At 48.1% G+C, this 19,094-nt stretch overlaps 1 protein-coding gene across 2 annotated transcripts in view; it reads left to right on the plus strand.

Moving 5' to 3' along the window:
• GTF2H4 (general transcription factor IIH subunit 4) overlaps positions 1-7,044 on the plus strand; it is a 57,183-nt gene extending 50,139 nt beyond the window's left edge. For both annotated transcript variants that reach the window (XM_085613794.1, XM_085613784.1), the window contains exon 13: positions 6,148-7,044. In XM_085613794.1, the coding sequence (XP_085469920.1) occupies positions 6,148-6,320 (173 nt within the window). In that variant the 3' untranslated portion in view covers positions 6,321-7,044. The remainder of the gene's footprint in view (positions 1-6,147) is intronic.
• Positions 7,045-19,094: the final 12,050 nt, after the last annotated feature.

Here is a 19,094-nt window from a genome sequence, read left to right on the forward strand (position 1 = left end):
TTGCTAACGCTCGCAAACGAGCCCATTCGCAGACAACAGGTGATGCTCCTCCCCCAGACAAGGAGTCCAAAGTGCTGGAGACATCGGGCAAAAGAATTGCAGCGCAAGCCGCAAACATCTGGCGCATTGCCAACACACAGGCACTCCTGGCCCGTTATGATCGTTCACACTACGACACGCTAGAATCACTACTCCAGCATTTGCCAGATGAATACAAAGAGGCAGCGGAGCTCCTCATCAGAGAGGGACAACTCCTTACCAGTGCATCCATCAAGTGCGCCCTCGATGCCGCCGACACAGCAGCAAGGGCAATCAACACCAGCGTCATGTTACGACGACACGCATGGTTGAGAATCTCAGGATTCAAGCCAGAGATTCAAAACAACATCCTAAATCAGCCAGTCAACCCCGACTACTTATTCGGCCCTGAGGTTGACACTACCCTCGAAAAAATTAAAAAAGACACTGACACTGCGAAATCAATGGGGGCTCTGCAGACGCAGCAATTTCGTAGTGGCTCCTTTTGTCGCCCCGGGAATAGAGGAGCAGCTAGAGGCCAGGGGTCACAGCAGCAATACACTAAAGGGGGCACACAGAGTACCTACGATAAAACCAACAGAGGTGGATATCGTGGCTCCAGCACCAAGGGCAGAGGACGTGGTTACGGCAACACCAGGTCCTCCCCCCAAAACAAACAGTGACGCCCTCTCCCTTCCCCCTGACCACATAACACCTGTCGGGGGGACACTCCAGCGGTTCCTGTCCACGTGGAAAGCCATCACCACAGACAGGTGGGTCAGGGACATTATCCAACACAGTTACTGTCTCGAATTAACCTCCACTCCACCCAACATACCGCCAAAGCACCGTCCTATGTCCGTAGAGCACTTAGCATTATTGCAGCAGGAAGTGCTAAGTATGCTGCAAAAAGGTGCAATAGAGGTCGTGCCCGTCAACCAGCAGGGGACAGGGGTGTACTCTCTGTACTTCTTAATTCCAAAGAGGGACGGGTCACTCAGACCTATACTAGACCTGAGACCCCTCAACCACTACATTCTCTCGGAGCATTTCCATATGCTCACCCTACAGCAGGTTCTCCCGCTGCTCAGTCAGGGAGACTTCCTAGCCACACTAGACCTCAAAGATGCGTACTTCCACATACCCATACACCCAGGAAATATCTCAGGTTCACTATTCAGGAACAGCACTATCAATTCAAAGTTCTCCCCTTCGGAGTGACAACAGCACCCAGGGTTTTCACCAAGTGCCTCGCTACGGTGGCTGCACATCTACGGAGACAACACATCCACGTCTACCCTTACCTGGACGACTGGCTTGTTCAGGCAAAGTCAGCTCAGCAATGTGCCAGCCACATGTCCCTCACCATTCACCTTCTTCACAGTCTGGGATTCTCACTAAATTACCCAAAATCACATCTCCAGCCCGCACACGTACGACAGTACCTGGGCGCGACCATAAACACTCTGGCGGCCACAGCTCAGCCAAATTTAGTGAGGATCAACAGCATGCAACTGCTGATCTCAAGGTTCAAACCTCAACACTCCCTTCCTGCGCGAGTGTTCATGCAGTTGATAGGCATGATGGCCTCCTGCATTTTCATAGTCCCGCACGCGAGACTACATATGCGCCGCTTCAGGAGTGCTTGGCACGTCAATGGAATCAGGCTCACGGACAATTAAAAGACCTAGTGTTGGTGAGCGGTCGGGCACACAACTCTCTGCATTAGTGGAATCTGCAAAACCTATGCAAGGGCCGACCGTTCCAGGAGCCTGTTCCACAAATAATACTGACAGCGGACGCCTCTCTCCAGGGTTGGGGAGCTCATGTACTCAGTTACACAGTGCAGGGACTATGGACGACACAACAAAAGAAGATGCACATCAACGTTTTGGAACTGATGGCAATCTTCCTCGCCATGAAGGCATTCAAATTACACTTGTGCAACAAAGTCGCGTTGATCCGGACGGACAACATGACTGCCATGTACTACATACAGAAGCAGGGAGGAACACACTCTCCACAGTTGTCTCATCTGGCTCAGAGCATGTGGAGGTGGGCCATTCAGAGGAACATATTCCTCATGGCAGAACACCTCCCCGGCAAGGACAACCAGATGGCAGATCTGCTCAGCAGACACAACCACCAGATGCACGAGTGGGAGCTACACCCATCAGTACTCCAACCGTACTTCCAACAGTGGGGTCATCCAGAGATAGACCTATTCGCCACAAACGAAAACGCAAAATGCCAAAGCTTTGCCGCCAGGTTCCCACATCCTCAGTCACAGGGCAATGCGATATGGATGAACTGGTCCGGCAGATTTGCGTACGCTTTTCCCCCAGCGCCATTGATACCGCTAGTGGCACGCATACTGCGACAACACTCTCTGACACTCACCCTAGTTGCTCCCACATGGGCGCGCCAACCATGGTACACCACCTTTCTAGAACTTTCCGTGGTGCCGCATCAGAGGCTGCGGATCAAACCCGCGCTTTTAACGCAGAACCATGGCGAAATTCAGCACCCAGACCCGCAACAGCTGAACCTGGCAATCTGGCTCCTGAAGTCTTAGAGTTTGGCTACCTGAACCTGCCACCTGACTGTATGAATATCATCAAGGAGGCCAGGAGACCCACTACCAGAGCTTGCTATGCGGCTAAATGGAAGAGGTTTGTCATTTATTGTAACAACAATAACATTAACCCGCTAGACGCATCCATTCAAAACATCTGTTACCTCTTACACCTATACCGATGCAATCTGGCATACACCTCAATACGTATCCATTTAACCGCAATCGCAGCCTATCTCCAAAACAGGCAGCACCTCTCTTTATTCAGAGTGCCTGCCATCAAAGCCTTCTTGGAGGGACTCAAACGAGTAATTCCCCCAAGACACCCACCAGCACCGGTGTGGTACCTCAATTTGGTCCTCACCAGACTGATGGGTCCACCCTTCGAACCTCTCCATTCATGTGAGATTCAATTCCTCACCTGGAAAGTAGCTTTCCTAGTAGCAATTACTTCCTTAAGAAGAGTTAGTGAACTCCAGGCACTGACCATTCAAGAACCATTCATACAGGCTCACGCAAACAGGGTCGTACTACGTACCAACCCCAAATTCATGCCTAAAGTAATATCGCAGTTCCACATGAATCAAACTATTGAACTGCCTGTTTTCTTTCAAAATCCACAGAACGTCGCTGAGAGAATGCTCCATACACTAGATGTAAAGAGGGCCCTCATGTACTATATAGACAGAACTAAGGACTTTAGGAAGACAAAACAACTTTTCGTTGCCTTTTCTCCACAACACAAAGGCAACGCCATTTCCAAATTAGGTATAGCCAGATGGATCGTTAAATGTATTCAGATTTGCTACCTAAAAGCTAAACACACATTAACGATTCCCCCAAGAGCCCACTGAACACGGAAGTTAGGGGCGTCCATGGCTTTCCTGGGAAACATTCCTTTACAGGAAATATGTAGAGCAGCCACATGGTCCACTATCCATACATTTACCAAACACTACTGCGTAGATGTACACTCAAAACAGCAGGCAGCTGTAGGACAGGCTGTTCTCAAAACTCTTTTTCAGACCGCTGCAGTTGGCACGGGTAGCCGCCGCTCATAGGAGGTACTGCTATGTATTCTATGCACAGATGTGAATTCAGCAGCCCACATGCCTCGAACTGAATATGCTACTTACCAGTATGCATCTGTTCTTGGCATGTAGGGCTGCTGACATTCATATCGCCCACCCTCCTCCCCGGCGCCTGTAGCAGCTGCAGCTCTCAGAATTACTGTATAGCATGGTCATCACTTACTGTATCTACTCCATCACTGCCACAATGGGGAAAAACAATCTAAGGATGGAGAGGATGCCCATGCGCACTGTGGTCCAGGGGAGGAGTCACCTATCTCGTGATACTTCGAAGACTCTTCCAGGACAACAACGTGCAAACATCCGGACCCAACACTAGGCGGTGATCTATGCACAGATATGAATATCAGCAGCCCTACATGCCAAGAACAGATGCATACTGGTAAGTAGCATATTCAAAATCCTGCATCGATCTGGCTCTACTGAACCTATGACTGACACGCCTGCTCTGCTAGGGGAGGCTGCTTATTCTGTACCGGCCCCTCTCCCTGAGTAGTCCTGGTAAAAATCTTGCATCGATCTGGCTCTTCTGAACCTATGACTGACATTCCTTGCTCTGCTAGGGAAGGCTGCTGATTCTGTACCGGTCTCTCTTCCAGAGTAGTCCTGGTAGACATCCTGCATCGATCTGGCTCTCCTGAACCTATGACTGACACGCCTGCTCTGCCAGGGGAGGCTGCTTATTCTGTACCGGGCTCTCTCCCTGAGTAGTCCTGGTAGACATCCTGCATCGATCTGGCTCTCCTGAACCTATGACTGACATTCCTGCTCTGCCAGGGGAGGCTGCTGATTCTGTACCGGCCTCTCTCCCTGAGTAGTCCTGGTAGGAATCCTGCATCGATCTGGCTCTTCTGAACCTATGACTGACGCGCCTGCTCTGCCAGGGGAGGCTGCTTATTCTGTACCGGCCTCTCTCCCTGAGTAGTCCTGGTAGAAATCTTGCATCGATCTGCCTCTTCTGAACCTATGACTGACATTCCTGCTCTGCCAGGGGAGGCTGCTGATTCTGTACCGGCCTCTCTCCCTGAGTAGTCCTGGTAGGAATCTTGCATCGATCTGGCTCTTCTGAACCTATGACTGACACGCCTGCTCTGCCAGGGGAGGCTGCTTATTCTGTACCGGCCTCTCTCCCTGAGTAGTCCTGGTAGAAATCTTGCATCGATCTGCCTCTTCTGAACCTATGACTGACATGCCTGCTCTGCCAGGGGAGGCTGCTTATTCTGTACCGGCCTCTCTCCCTGAGTAGTCCTGGTAGATATCTTGCATCGATCTGGCTCTTCTGAACCTTTGACTGACACGCCTGCTCTGCCAGGGGAGGCTGCTTATTCTGTACCGGCCTCTCTTCCTGAGTAGTCCTAGTAGAAATCTTGTATCGATCTGGCTCTTCTGAACCTATGACTGACACTCTTGGTCTGAAGGTGTTCACTCAAAGGGTTCCCGAGACACAGAGGAGACTGATCAATAAATTTACGCCTGCACCTACTGGGCAGTAGGAATCAGATGATGCTCAGCTTGAAGTGCGAGGACAAAACTGTGCTTGCAAATAAGCTGCTAATGTTCATTGTCCAGGAGGAGGGCTAACAAGGCGCGAGTTTCCATCGCGTTATCCGTAGGGATTAGCGCCATTTCCTGTTTTCCCCAATTCACGGGAAGCAGGTGTAGAACTGCAGGTAATTGTGCTGTTTCCGCATCCACAAGCCCCGGATTGAGAGGGGGAGGAATGCTGGCTGCACGACCATGCCGTCCTTGGAGTTAGGTCCCCATAGGGAGTATTGTAGGTGTCCAGGTGGAATGCACAAACTGTCTCAGCAGAGTCCAGATACTGTTCTTGTGGCTCTGGCTCACAAGCACTCACTGAGTGTACGGCCCTTTAACCACTGACTGTCCCAAGACCAGAGTCCTTGTGCTCCTGCATTACAGCCACAAGGAAACCGGTTCTGGTGATGGGTAGCCATCAGAGCCTTCGTTGACCTTGAGGGTGACCTACAGGACCGACTAGGCTGACCGCATTGGCTAGTGTTCTATCATTACATTAATCTGAATCTGGTAGTAAGCTACGTATGGCAGGTTCTTACTTACTGAAAGGAGGAATTGGGAGCCAGTTCATTTTTATATGGAAGTGTGGGTGGAGCATTGATGTTTGCTGAGCATGCCTTGTGGTCCAGCACTTGTGTAGTGCTTTTTTCATCTGCATCTAGCGCTTGTAGTTAAGGGGTATCTGGGTGTTGTTCGCCAATGATTGATTCTGAGGCGTTGGTTATTTGTTTTACTTGCGCTACTCACACTGTGGCATGCTCTACTCACACTGTGACATGTTCTACTCGCACTGTGTGACATGCTCTACTCACACTGTGACATGTTCTACTCGCACTGTGTGACATGCTCTACTCGCACTGTGTGACATGCTCTACTCGCACTGTGTGACATGCTCTACTCACACTGTGATTCTCTTTTCCCAACCAGGTGTCTTGTACAACCAGTTCCTGTCTCAGGTGGACTTTGAACTGCTGCGCAATTATGCCCGGGACCTGGGAGTTTTAGTCTTCGAAAACCCAGCTCGGAGAGTGATGGTGGTCACGCCAGGAGGACATGCTGATGTCAAGCGCTTCTGGAAGCGGCAGAAGCAGAGCTCATAAGCCCCTCACAGTGGAGGGACACTGACAGCTGGGTGCCAGCCTCTGAGAACTCTTTCTGCTAGTTGTCTGCAGAGACTCCCTCCTCAGACATCCTGGGACAAGCGAATGCCCTTGACCAAGAATTTGTCATTTGTGGTTGGAGCAGATGGGAGCAGCAGAGGCCACTGTGCTCTGGTCCATAGGTTTCCTAATCTCTGACATGAAAAAGCATCCGGGAGAAGGTGTTCCTTGAAGTCGTAGATCAACTCCGATCAACAGGGCTCTATGCCGGACTGAGACAGACGTACAGCATGCCATGACGTCCGCAGAACACAAGGGAGCACATATCTAACAAGGCAGTGGACATACTGGGGGACGCAACCTGCTTTATGTCCACGTTGCATTTCAGACTCAGAAATCTGGTCCGTTCTTATCTTTATTTTTGCATATTGTTTATAAAAGAACATGTAATCCTGTAGCACAGGACAAAAAAGCCAAAAGAGATGGTGCGAGTGAATAACCGAAGCAGCTCAGCATAGTGCCTGAGCTCTGAAAGGGAGAGTTGTCATTGACTGAGAAGGTATTATGCTGTATCACTGAAGCCAAGCTAAAGACCTCACCGGTCTGATGACATTAAAACAGTGCTTCTGACTCCTGAAATTGTTGCTAATGCGCTTAAACGCAGTGTATTTTTAACACCACCTGCTTCACAACGCACAATAAATTGCCTCTTTGGAGACCAAAATTCAGGAGCCTCACTTAATTGACAGCCACTTGATCGCTCTTTCCAATTGCATGATGTTGAGGTTTGCTAAAAGGCCAGTGCTTGTTTTCTGCTGCACTGTATATTTTTATATTCTCTGACTTGGGAATGAAGTTTATTTTCATGGGGCTTGCTCTTAACCTCTGACCTTATCTGCATGCCTTCCTCCGGTGCCCAACTCAGACCTGTACTTCAGGAATGAAGGAAGGAGCAGCAACATCTCACTCCGAGCATCTCAGCAAGATAAACTCCTTTCCAAGGAGCATGGTGGCGACAGACGGCTAGATATGGAAAATGTTGCTTCTCCATAACAATAGCCTTACAGCTTAAGGCTATTTTAATATGAACATGTTGTACGTCATTCCACCATCTGATGGTCTTGTTTTTTAATGTTGTCTGTAGGTGTAAGTATGACACTGACTTGAAGCCTACACTGCTTAGCACTGTAGGCGCTTCCTCCAGCTTCTTTTTCCGCTTCTGTTTTTGTGACATTTGTGTGTATTCATAAGAAACAAAAGTATTGGCGCACATCCTAACTGGAGAGTTGACAGCATCAATCTGTAAAACGATTTGTTGTGCTAGGTGATCTTTCTTGTGTGCAACATGAATCTACTCTAGACTCACATTCTGTTCTTCTCCACGGCGGTGGGCCTGTGTACAGCATGAATCTACTCTAGCTTCACATGCTGGTCTTCTCCATGGGGGTGGACAGGTGTGCAGAATGAATCTACTCTAGATTCACATGCTGGTCTTCTCCACAGCGGTAGACAGGTGCGCAGAATGAATCTACTCTAGATTCATATGCCGGTCTTCTACCTGGTGGTGGGCAGGTGTGCAGCATGAATCTACTCTAGACTCACATGGTGGTCTTCTCCATGGCAGTGGACAGGTGTGCAGAATTAATCTACTCTAGACTCACATGGTGGTCTTCTCCATGGCAGTGGAGAGGTGTGCAACATGAAACTACTCTAGACTCACATGCTGTTCTTCTCCACAGCGGTGGACAGGTGCGCAGAATGAATCTACTCTAGATTCATATGCCGGTCTTCTCCCTGGTGGTGGGCAGGTGTGCAGCATGAATCTACTCTAGACTCACATGGTGGTCTTCTCCATGGCAGTGGACAGGTGTGCAAAATGAATCTACTCTAGACTCACATGGTGGTCTTCTCCATGGCAGTGGAGAGGTGTGCAACATGAAACTACTCTAGACTCACATGCTGGTCTTCTCCACAGCCGTGGACAGGTGTGCAGGATGAATCTACTCTAGATTCACATGCTGTTCTTCTCCACGGTGGTGGACAGTTGTGCAGCCAGACTCTACTCTAGTTTCATATGCTGGTCTTCTCCATGGCAGTGGACAGGTGTGCAGCCAGACTCTACTCTAGTTTCATATGCCGGTCTTCTCCATGGCGGTGGACAGGTGTGCAGAATGAATCTTCTCTAGACGCACATGCTGTTCTTCTCCACGGCGGTGGACAGGTGGGCAGCATGAATCTACTCTAGACTCTCATGCTCGTCTTCACGGCGGAGGGCAGCTGTGCAGAATTAATCTACTCTAGACTCATGCTGTTCTTCTCCATGGCGGTGGACAGGTGTGCAGAATGAATCTACTCTAGACTCCCATGCTGTTCTTCTCCACGGCGGTGGACAGGTGGGCAGCATGAATCAACTCTAGACTCTCATGCACGTCTTCACGGCTGTGGGCAGGTGTGCAGAATAAATCTACTTTAGATTCACATGGTGTTCTTCTCCACAGCGGTGGACAGGTGTGCAGAATGAATCTACTCTAGATTCATATGGTGTTCTTCTCTATGGAATGGAGGCTTCTAGTTTGACCCACTTGGTTCTGGTCTTGCCTGACTGTTAGCGCAGTAGTGTTTAGTGAGTGTAAAAACTGCTGAGCACTTAACGTTTGGCAAAAACTGCAGATAATATAGAGCCATTTATTGCCAAAGATGATGCTGTCCTTCCAGTCAGATGTGCTCTTTGCTTTATAGGTAACGTTTAGTTTCAGTACAAACGGCCTAGTAGAGCACAATAGGCAATCTGCTGTGCAGTAGAAGATTTCATATTTGCATTGCCCATACCTTGTTGCATGTGAGAAAAAACGTGGCCACCAATTTCTTATATTTTTTATCCTGGTGGTGTAATAATTGCATACCCGGTTCAGATTAAGGGTATGCAGCGCCAGCTTTGCAGTAGCCTTAAGATCTGCTCAAAAAGGAAGCTTTTCTATCATCTGATTACCACGAGAAACCTTTGAAACCAACCTTACGTGAGTGTGCAAGACAAGCCCTTGATGTGTGTACCTGCATGCATGATGGGTGCACTGTAACATCTTCAGATTTCACTAACACTACACAGTGAGGTAATTGGTATTAAAATTAAAACTCCACATGCAAACTAACCAGTTAAAAAGGGGGTACCACTAATTTTGTAAGTGCTATTTTCAGGATCCGCCTGAGTCATAAGGTGTGGGATGGTAGGCCACCTGGGTCATAAGGTGTGGGATGGTGGTCCGCCTGGGTCATAAGGTGTGGGATGGCAGGCCGCCTGGGTCATATGGTGTGGGATGGTAGGCCACCTGCGTCATAAGGTGTGGGATGGTAGGCCGCCTGAGTCATAAGGTGTGGGATGGTAGGCCACCTTGGTCATAAGGTGTCAAATGTGCTGCAGCCCCAAAGGAAAAGCAGGTGCATCTGAACTTTAAAAATAATTTTGTTTTCCCTAGTTTTAAGGTATGGAAATAATGACACCAAATGAATCCCAATATATTGATCAGCCATATGTGCTTACAGCTTGTGTATTGGCTATTGTAAAACATCTGAGGCTGAGGATGGAACTTTGTGATCCTTCGGACCCCAGGGTCCTGAATCCAGGATGGGTGCACTGTCCCGGTCTGTGCTAGGCGCACCTTTCAAACGGTGAACCGGGTGAAGTCCATGACAGCTCACTGGTGGGTGAACTGCAGTTGTGTGGCCTATACCTCAGCAATATGAAGGAGTTTACATCTGCTCTCTGTTTGTGGAATATGTTGCTTTGGGGCAAAAGCCTAAATAAGTGTGTTGAACTTCCAGAGCCACACAGCGCATCCTCCTGGTCCCGGTTTTTGGTAGCCTGGAGTAAAAAACGGAAAATGTTCTGTTATCATTTATGGTGACCAAATATAAGTGCAAAAGACCGCACTCTGCGAAGATGTTTTCCGGACTAGGCTGATCTGTCGGTGGAGAGAAGCAATGCATTGCAAGATCTTGTCTTTTAATGCTTCTTTGTGCACCCTTCACATAAATCCGCGTGCGATATGTCTGTTATACTGGGAGCAGGTCTGGGAAACGTCTACCTACTAGCACCAATAGAATCACTAGATCCTGGGCTTGAGGCCAGGTGATGGACCAACCAGAATCTTGAACAATGCCTTCTCCGGGCTGCTCAGTGCCCTGCCAACCCACACCAAGGACAACTTATTGGACCTCAGCTGCCACACTCCACTAATACTTATTCTTTTTCCTGACTCAGACATCGCCAGCCAACGTCAACTCTGAAATGAATGGGCGAACTCCAAATTCGACGGACTTTTAGCCATCACACCCAACACAGCGCAGCCAAAACCCTGCAGATCTCACACACTCCAAGGAAAAGTGCACAACAGTCAACAATGTCTTCAATAACAAGATTTAAAAACACATTGACATCTCGCCCCGACTGAGATTCCCACCCTGTGAAGTATCCAGATTGTCCTCTTTCGCCATCTTTGAGCTCTGAATATTGGATCCTGTGAACACGACATCACCCCGTAATCAAGTGTGAAGCATCTATCCTGCGAAGCCATATCACTCCTACCAACCATCAGAATATATGGACTCTTGCAATGTTCTCTTCTACGTGCCCTGAAAACCAGAGAGATGATGCCTGCCCTTCCTGAAAAAGAGTTAACTGTATCCTGGTCGCCTTAGTAACCACTGGATCATTCACCGGCCATATCTAGCAACACCTTGAGTGGATCTCGCGCGAGACTCTGCCACATTGCTCCTCGTCTGACTTTAGACCACAGCACTACAATCCAAGTGGTCAACAATGACCTCCTCATCTCAGGCAACTGCAATTTGTCTTCTCATCCTGCACAATTATTGTTGCATTCGCCACCTGTGACCCCACAAGGTCTTTTTGATGCCCATGTTCTCCAGATGGACTTCAACGTTAGGGCTCTGCTTTGATTCTAGTCTTCTCTTAAGAACAGAATCCACCTATTCTAGACAGATTACTTCCAGACCAATCTCGATTTCCATAAGGTTGGTCATCCCCTAGGGCTATATGTTCTTATCAGTCATTTTTGACTTGTACCTGAAGTCCCTCAAAATCCCATTGGCCGACGAAGACATCCACACTCACACTTTGCTTATGATACTACAGTTTACTGCTAATAAATCACAAAGATGACCTTGTGTTACTATAGTGTACGTTTACTACTTGTAGGAAACAAATTAGTCATAATATATTAGCCCTTTGATGAGACAACATTGGTCAGGAATTTATAATGATTGGAGAATTCTGCTGTTTTTTGCTTTCAGAGGGTGGATAAGCATAGTTCAAAATGAAATACTGTTTTCAATCTTCTTACTGTCCAGAAGCAGCGTTTTAAAGGGCACGAAACACATATGCTGCGTTTAGGATATTATCCATTTGCAGCCAATCTCATACAGAGGAACCTAAAGCATAGAAGGACCACAGAAACCTTTCCTAAATTTGAGATAAAAAGATATTTTCAACTATATATATTACAGATTAAGGACAATATCAACAAGTGGTAAAAACTATGGAAAACGTTTTGTCAATAGATTTTGTTAATACTAATTGTTTTTGATATGAAATAAAGTTAATGAACAATAGTTCCTGATAATATTGATTCTTTGATGAACATTATATTGTATTTGTTCCTCCAAAATAATATTTTAGGGGCTGATTTAGATGTTGGCGGGTTGGATCCTCCGTCACAAACATGGCGCGTATCCTGTCCGCTGTATTACAAGTGCCTAACGATATAATGCAAGTGTAATACGACGGACGGGATATCAGGCACGTTTATGATGAAGTATCCTATCCGCCAAGATCTAAATCAGGCCCTTAATCTTCACAGAAGAATTACAAGGCCTTCCTCAAACTGAATCTCAGGTACAATAAACACAGACAACAACTGGTTCTGAGATATCTCACACAACTCCAACCGGACGGCTTCACTCCATCTAGATCAGGGACAACAACCTTGTATCCAGTAGGACAAACCAAAGCTGCTTCAATTTAGGAACGAGCTGACTCGCATCTGTAAGGAACGCTACATCACAATGCATCAACAGTCCACAAACCAGCCACCTCTCCTGTCGCTTGAAGATACAATGGTTGATTGACCCTGTCAGTGCTCCGCTGCCTTTTGGCTATAAAAATACCACATACATACAGACAAGTCCTTGGGCTTCCACATGAAACCCTATCCCTCTTCAGAAGTCACACCACCCTGAAGACCAATGCCGCCTGCCATTACTTGGCCATGCTATGCAGAGAGAAGCCTTCTGTGCATGAAGCAAACTTCAAAAGTGTCATCTGGTGCTGGCCCACTCTTATCTGGAAGGAGGGCCGCACTCTTCTCACCAGCATCTCAAAGACCATTCTGAAACCTTTGGAGGGCCAACAGTCTACAGCAGACCATCTCATGAGCGTACCTTGACCAGACAACAGGCCTACATTCAAGGGCTGCATCATTCAGAAGGTGGAACACTACAGCGCGCCATCATATGTGGTGATCAAACCTCCTGGTAGTAGGCACAGCGGAAGCACTTCATGCTGGAACTAAGAGATGCAATGAGATCAGGCGCCAGACCTTCCACTGCTGACCCCTAACAGTCTTAGTCCAGATCTGCCGGGCTTCATCCCGCCTCCGCTTCTCTGCAAACAGCGCCTCCTCACAGGGTAAACCTCAGTGATGGGCCCTTTGGGTAGAAACTCCCTGCTACTAACTCGCCAACTGTGTCTATGCACAAACTGACCCTGCTACAGCCTGCCTTGTCTATGCAAACACCTGCTGAAGGGATCCCTCTCCCCACTCATCCACCTTGCATCCCATCCTCCTCATCTTGTATGACACCCTCTCCTGCCTGGTTCACTCCCCACAGGTGGCAACCAAGGATTCCAAAGGGAGAAATCCCTTCCTGTCTGTGAGCTCCTCTCTCAATCGTGTGAGCTTCCTCGCCCCTCACCCCACTTCCTCAACAGTCACCCTCTCCTGATGCTCCTGTTTAGCCTCCCAGCTCCGGCGAATATAGTGTCGCTATGACCATGCATATGCAGATGGGTAAAAGGGAAGGCGTACGACAATGCACAAACATAACAGAATGCTTCTCTTAGACCTACTTAAGGTAACACAATATCTGATTATTGAACATGGCAAAGTACTCCCTGTTTGTGTTTATAACTCTCACTAGTAGGACTGATCTACAAAGCTCTTGGAAATCCTAAAACCTAAACAAGTGGAATTAATTCACTAACTCAATTCAAGGAACGAATGCAGTAACTAACTTTACTGCAAAATACAACACCTTCCAATCAGCATCAAATTTCCAATTCATCCAAGTTGTGTGCACTCACTTTTAAAAGTCCCACAGAAAATAGAATCTCTGCTTGAAATGGCACCTGAAAAGAAGTTACTTCACTTCCATCAGCCTGCGACACATGCTCCAAAACTGAATTTTTGGGTGTATTAAGAGAATAAGCCTCTTGGTTAGTCTTTGCGAAGACCTGTGGACATATCTTTGCATTAAAGTCAACAAAGTTAGGTGTTACCACAGGTTCAGATAATCCAAGGAGTTCTTGCTGCTAGATCTGAAGTCCGGGTTTTCAAGGATTCGGGAAAGGAATCCACAGAAAGCACCAGGCATGCTCACTTACACTCATGTCTCTTAAATTTCCTGAGGAGTCTCACAAGATTACTTCTCCTGCGGTATTTAGGGTCATCGCTATGGGTACCCAGGAGGCGCTTCGGAAGTCTTCTCCCCCACATACATGCATGGTCTCTCTTGTGTCCCATAAGAAGCGACTCAGTCGTGGAAAAGGAGATGCTTGTGTGCTGTAGGGAAGTTCCAACAATGTATTTGGGGGTGTTCTTTCATACTCCAGAGTGATCACAAGCCCCTGGTTCATATTCTCCAAGCGTGGAACTAGATGAAGGGTTCTGACAGGCTGACCAGATAAGCACCACCCATGAATGAGTGCGGTCCTACTAGACTAGAAGGAGGAGGATGGATGGTGTTGAAGAGGACGAATGGTTTGACTGGTCTTTGGTTAGTGTTGATGTAGAAGACACTGAAAATGTAAATGAGTCTCACTGGGCTGCAGGACTGGCTCATCACAGCGTATTGAAGTGGCATTTGTCAAACACGGCTGGCCCTGAGAAGACTGTCTTAGTCTTTCCATAAAACCCTTTGGACAATTAAAGCTAAAATGCCAGCGGAGAATGGTTTGCTGTACAAGACTATACAAAATTATCCTAACCTACAGACCCTAAGCGACCTCATCACTGGCTTTGCAGAAAGCATTTACCAACTGTAGTCATGACAACAGTTCTTGGCCTTCAACCTCCAATTTCCAACCAATCTTATCTGGTCCAAGTCACTCCACCAGTCACATATTGCATAATGTCATATTCATCCCCTATCGACACACCTGAAGCCTCTCCCGTCATCCAGAGCGGCCACCAAGTTGTTACCTTCAGGATCAACATAGGGGTCAGCAACATCACCTCCAAGACAGAAACAGCCTTGAAGAAGAACTCCACATTCAGACAAACAGGGATGCCAGCCTCAGTTGTCCTTGTCTGCATAGGTGACCGGGTGCTAGCGGGAAGGTACAGGGGCCTCCGGGGGATGTCAGCACCTGGGGGTGGTTGTGGTCTCTGAAAGTCAAAGATGGTGCAGGTGAGACAGAAAGCCCTGGTCACTAGGTGTCCCACCAACACCAGATCCCACATGAAACAACACACACTTCTGGAGTGTTCTGAGGGATGGAGAAATCTCAAGCTGCAGTCAGTCAGAAATCTTCCCTGATGGCTTCCTGTATCTCTCTGTCCTCACTGGTCATTTGGGGGAAACTATTAGACACCACAGGAGAGCAAAGAAAGGTTCACATACATGGTGTCTCAGACCATACAGTGGGGGGGCTGCTCTGGGCATCTACATTTCAGCAGCCGCTCACCCTCTTGATCTCTTCAGCTCTCCCCTTCCTCTGGGCAACTGAACACAATGGGATATAAATATATATATATATCACAACAATATGCCCAAGCATTGAAAGGGCACTCAACAGTGCCTCCCGCCTTCCAGTACCTTAGCCTTGCAGCTCACCTCTTAATTGCCATGCTTTCTTCTCATGCTGACGCATTTCAAGGCTTCCACGCCTCTCCTTCATGGGCTAAAAACAAACAGGCAATGACATCTCACTTCGTGGCTCATATCCGGTGTGCTTTTATTCACAATCGCCCCCATTTGGCTTTGCTTAGTGCAGTAAAATTTATCAAGCATGATGGGACTTGTAGTCCCTCGAGGTGAGTCTAATTATTTCCTTTGTAGGTTCAAAGTCATGTTTGTAAAAATTAAAGCATTTTTTCCATCATTAGTAGGTTAGGCAAGTTCAAAGCGAGCTTTATTTTCATATGGGGACGCTGTGCTACATGGAGTCAAACCGTTTTTCTCCACAGCCTTTCATCTTCATGAAATGGTGCTACTTTCCACGGCGGGCCGCCGTGTGAAAACATTGACCAACAATATGGCCAAGCATTGAAAGCATTGAAATATGCCCAAGCATCCGTGTAGGTAAAGCTACAGTGGTTCTGTCGGGGAGAAAACAATTACTTTGCAAATGATGACGAATCTTGTTACCAGTATTTTATATGACTCTCTGCTTAAGCAATATACTGGAGAGTAAAAGTGGGCTAAATCACAGCACGCAACAAGGTGAATATAATGTGTTAGACCTGTCAGCCCTAGGGTGGTCTCCCCATCTATTTTTGATCGTGCCTCATTTTTTCCACCCTCATTTTTATGTTGGACTTAGGTCTCCAGGCGCCTTTTCATTGCCAATCAGTGTTAAGGTGCAGGTGCTCCCTTCTCCCAAAATGGCTGCCACAGGCCCCTGCTACTGCAGAGTGGTCTTCATTAGTAGCACCCTAGCTGCCAGGAGCTGGCTGGGACCCCACAACAATGTTGCGACACCAGCCCGCCTTTTTTGTCCCATAGGTAGAATGGGGAAGCTCCTGGAATGTGCTGGAACCTTCTAGAAGGGAGGTGTGGTTTTTACTATTGCCGCCTTGGATAGAGGTCACCTGACCTGGGGATACTTAACAGAGGGAGGGAACTTTTTCTAGTCAGTTGGCCAGTGGGGTAGAGCAGAGCTGGAAAAGCCACGCAGGAGTTTTAGGCGGTAGGGCCTAGCCAGGGACTTATGCCTCTGAGAGTGACAGGATTTAGGTGCTGCCTCTTAAGTGAGTGAGGGATCCTGTAAAGCCCACTGATCTTGCCCAGCAGTAGGAGGACCCAGGGACCCTCTGCCCGCCTGACTAGGAGGGACCTAGTCGCCAACTCAATCCCTACCCCCCCAGGAACAGAACCCCCCAAGGGCGCCGGAAACATCTGCGCCATCAGGACTTCAGGTCAACCCTGAATGCTGAAACTGAATGCTGAGACCTCATGTCACGACTGCATGCTGAACCTGAATGCTGAAACTGAATGCTGCGACCTCATGTCACGACTGCATGCTGAACCTGAATGCTGAGACTTCATGTCGAACCTGAACACTGAAACTTTACGCTAAAGCTGATTGCGGAACGGATGGGGATCAACCAGGTACTAGCGCTGAGACCCCTGCGCTCCCTGACCTGGCCTGGGATCCCCTGCATCAATCCCCGTTGAGCGCGGAGCTCTCCCGCTTAATTTGACCCCCCCCCCTTTGTGTGCGGGGACCAGAGCGCGCTCACCGCCGCGGCCCGGAAGCCTGAAGTGTGCATCATCACCACAGCGTGGCCCGCGGAGAAGCCCGGGGCCCCGTCGCTGCCGTGGCAGTTACATGCGGAGGTGTGTAAGGCCGTGGCCGGCCCCGTCGCGGAAGTATCTACTGCGGAGTCCGGAGCTGGGTCGGACACCTCCAGACGTCGAGATCAAGGTAAGCCGGGAGGCTTGGGAGGGACCCGGTGCGCCCGCTACAGACCGGGAGCGGCACCGACACCCGGATTCCCCCTCCGTGGGAGTTCCCCCCGTTCACCCAAGACTTTGACACCCCGCCGAGGGATTGCCCCTCTCCTCCGAGACTGTCGAGCAGCGTTGTGCCCCACGAACTACATAGAAGTACCTGAAGCTTGATTAGTACGAGTAGCGCTATGTTCGCAGGCTTTGCTCTGAAGTGTTCAATGCTTAATTATTACGAGTAACGCTGTGTTGGTAGGCTTTGCTCTGAAGTGTTCAATGCTCAATTATTATGAATAACGCTGTGTGGGTAGGCTTTGCTCTGAAGTGTTCGATGCTCAATTAGTACGGGTAACGCTGTGTTGGTAGGCTTTGCTCTGAAGTGTTCGATGCTCAATTATTACGAATAACGCTGTGTGGGTAGGCTTTGCTCTGAAGTGTTCGATGCTCAATTAGTACGAGTAACGCTATGTTCGCAGGCTCTGCTCACAAGGATCCACGGCGCAATTATCACGAGTAGCGCTGGGTTCTTGAGCGCTGTTCAAGAGTGTACAAGGCCTGACTGGTGCGAGTAGCGCGGTAACCGCCCACTGAGGCGCTAAGGGTACCAGGAGGGCGGGAAGCCCGCGAAGTCGGCCCTGAGCCCCTACTAGTCCCCAGGTGTGGCACTACGATTCCCCGTCTGTACAACGGATGTCAAGGTATACGAGTGTGGCCTAGGGCCTCAGGGGGAATTGCTGGTGAATATAGCGCTGAGGTCACCAGGTACTGCCTACAGCACCGTTATGTATGATTGGTGCAACAGATGCTAACCTATGTGGAGAAGGCCATTTACCTCTAGTGAACTGCATTTACCTCTAGTGAACTGCATTTACCTCTAGTGAACTGCATTTACCTCTAGTGAACTGCATTTACATCTAATGAACTGCATTTACATATAATGAACTGCATTTACATCTAATGAATTGCATTTAGATATAATGAACTGTATTTACGTATAACTGCTTAGATAAACTTGAGTTGTTTGCATAAACCCTACAGTGTGGCGTCCCTTATTGTGTGTGTTCCCTGCTTCAGAGGATGTGTGTGTTGTATGGTCGCTTTACACATAAGCCTTTGGGTGCCCAGCCGCTCGCGCCACGTTACCCCCTTAGGGCTTGGTGACCCCAGGTCTTACATAATGGAACACAACAGTACAACAAAAAACTCCAAATTGTTTGCAAAAATGATTATTATTTGATATTTTTAAGATTTTTACAAAACATATTGAAAATATATTTTTCAAGGGCTGTCAAGGTGAGGCATAATTGTAAAGTGACCAGTGTTTCAAAGTGACAATGGGTGCCCAATGCTGATGGTGCAGTGCTCATGCAGCTAGTCATCAACCCATGCAGCAGCTTACACAACAACAGACAGACTTATACAGACTTTCACATAGTTTAGTTACTAACCCACGCATTTAGTAAGACGCGATTAATCACTCACTTATACAGTCAGTCACGTACCGAGTAAATCCTCCATACAGACACTTATACAACCACTTATTCTTCAATGCAACTTGGCATATATATAAAACAAATTTAAACTTTACAGAAACACACAGTCACTGGATGATGTCATCAGTGATGTCATTTGAGATGTCATCAGTGATGTCACTGACCATGTCATGAATGATGTAATATGTGATGTCATCAGCAGTGCATTGCGGGGGCGCGAGTTATAGTTAGCTGACCTAACTATAACGTTGAAATTTCTCTGGTTTTGTATGAGTGAAATGTCCAACTGACTATAACGTCCCTGAAACCTATGCTT

Source organism: Triturus cristatus, chromosome 1_1, assembly GCF_964204655.1.
Source record: "Triturus cristatus chromosome 1_1, aTriCri1.1, whole genome shotgun sequence".
In the NCBI taxonomy this organism is placed as follows: domain Eukaryota; kingdom Metazoa; phylum Chordata; class Amphibia; order Caudata; family Salamandridae; genus Triturus; species Triturus cristatus.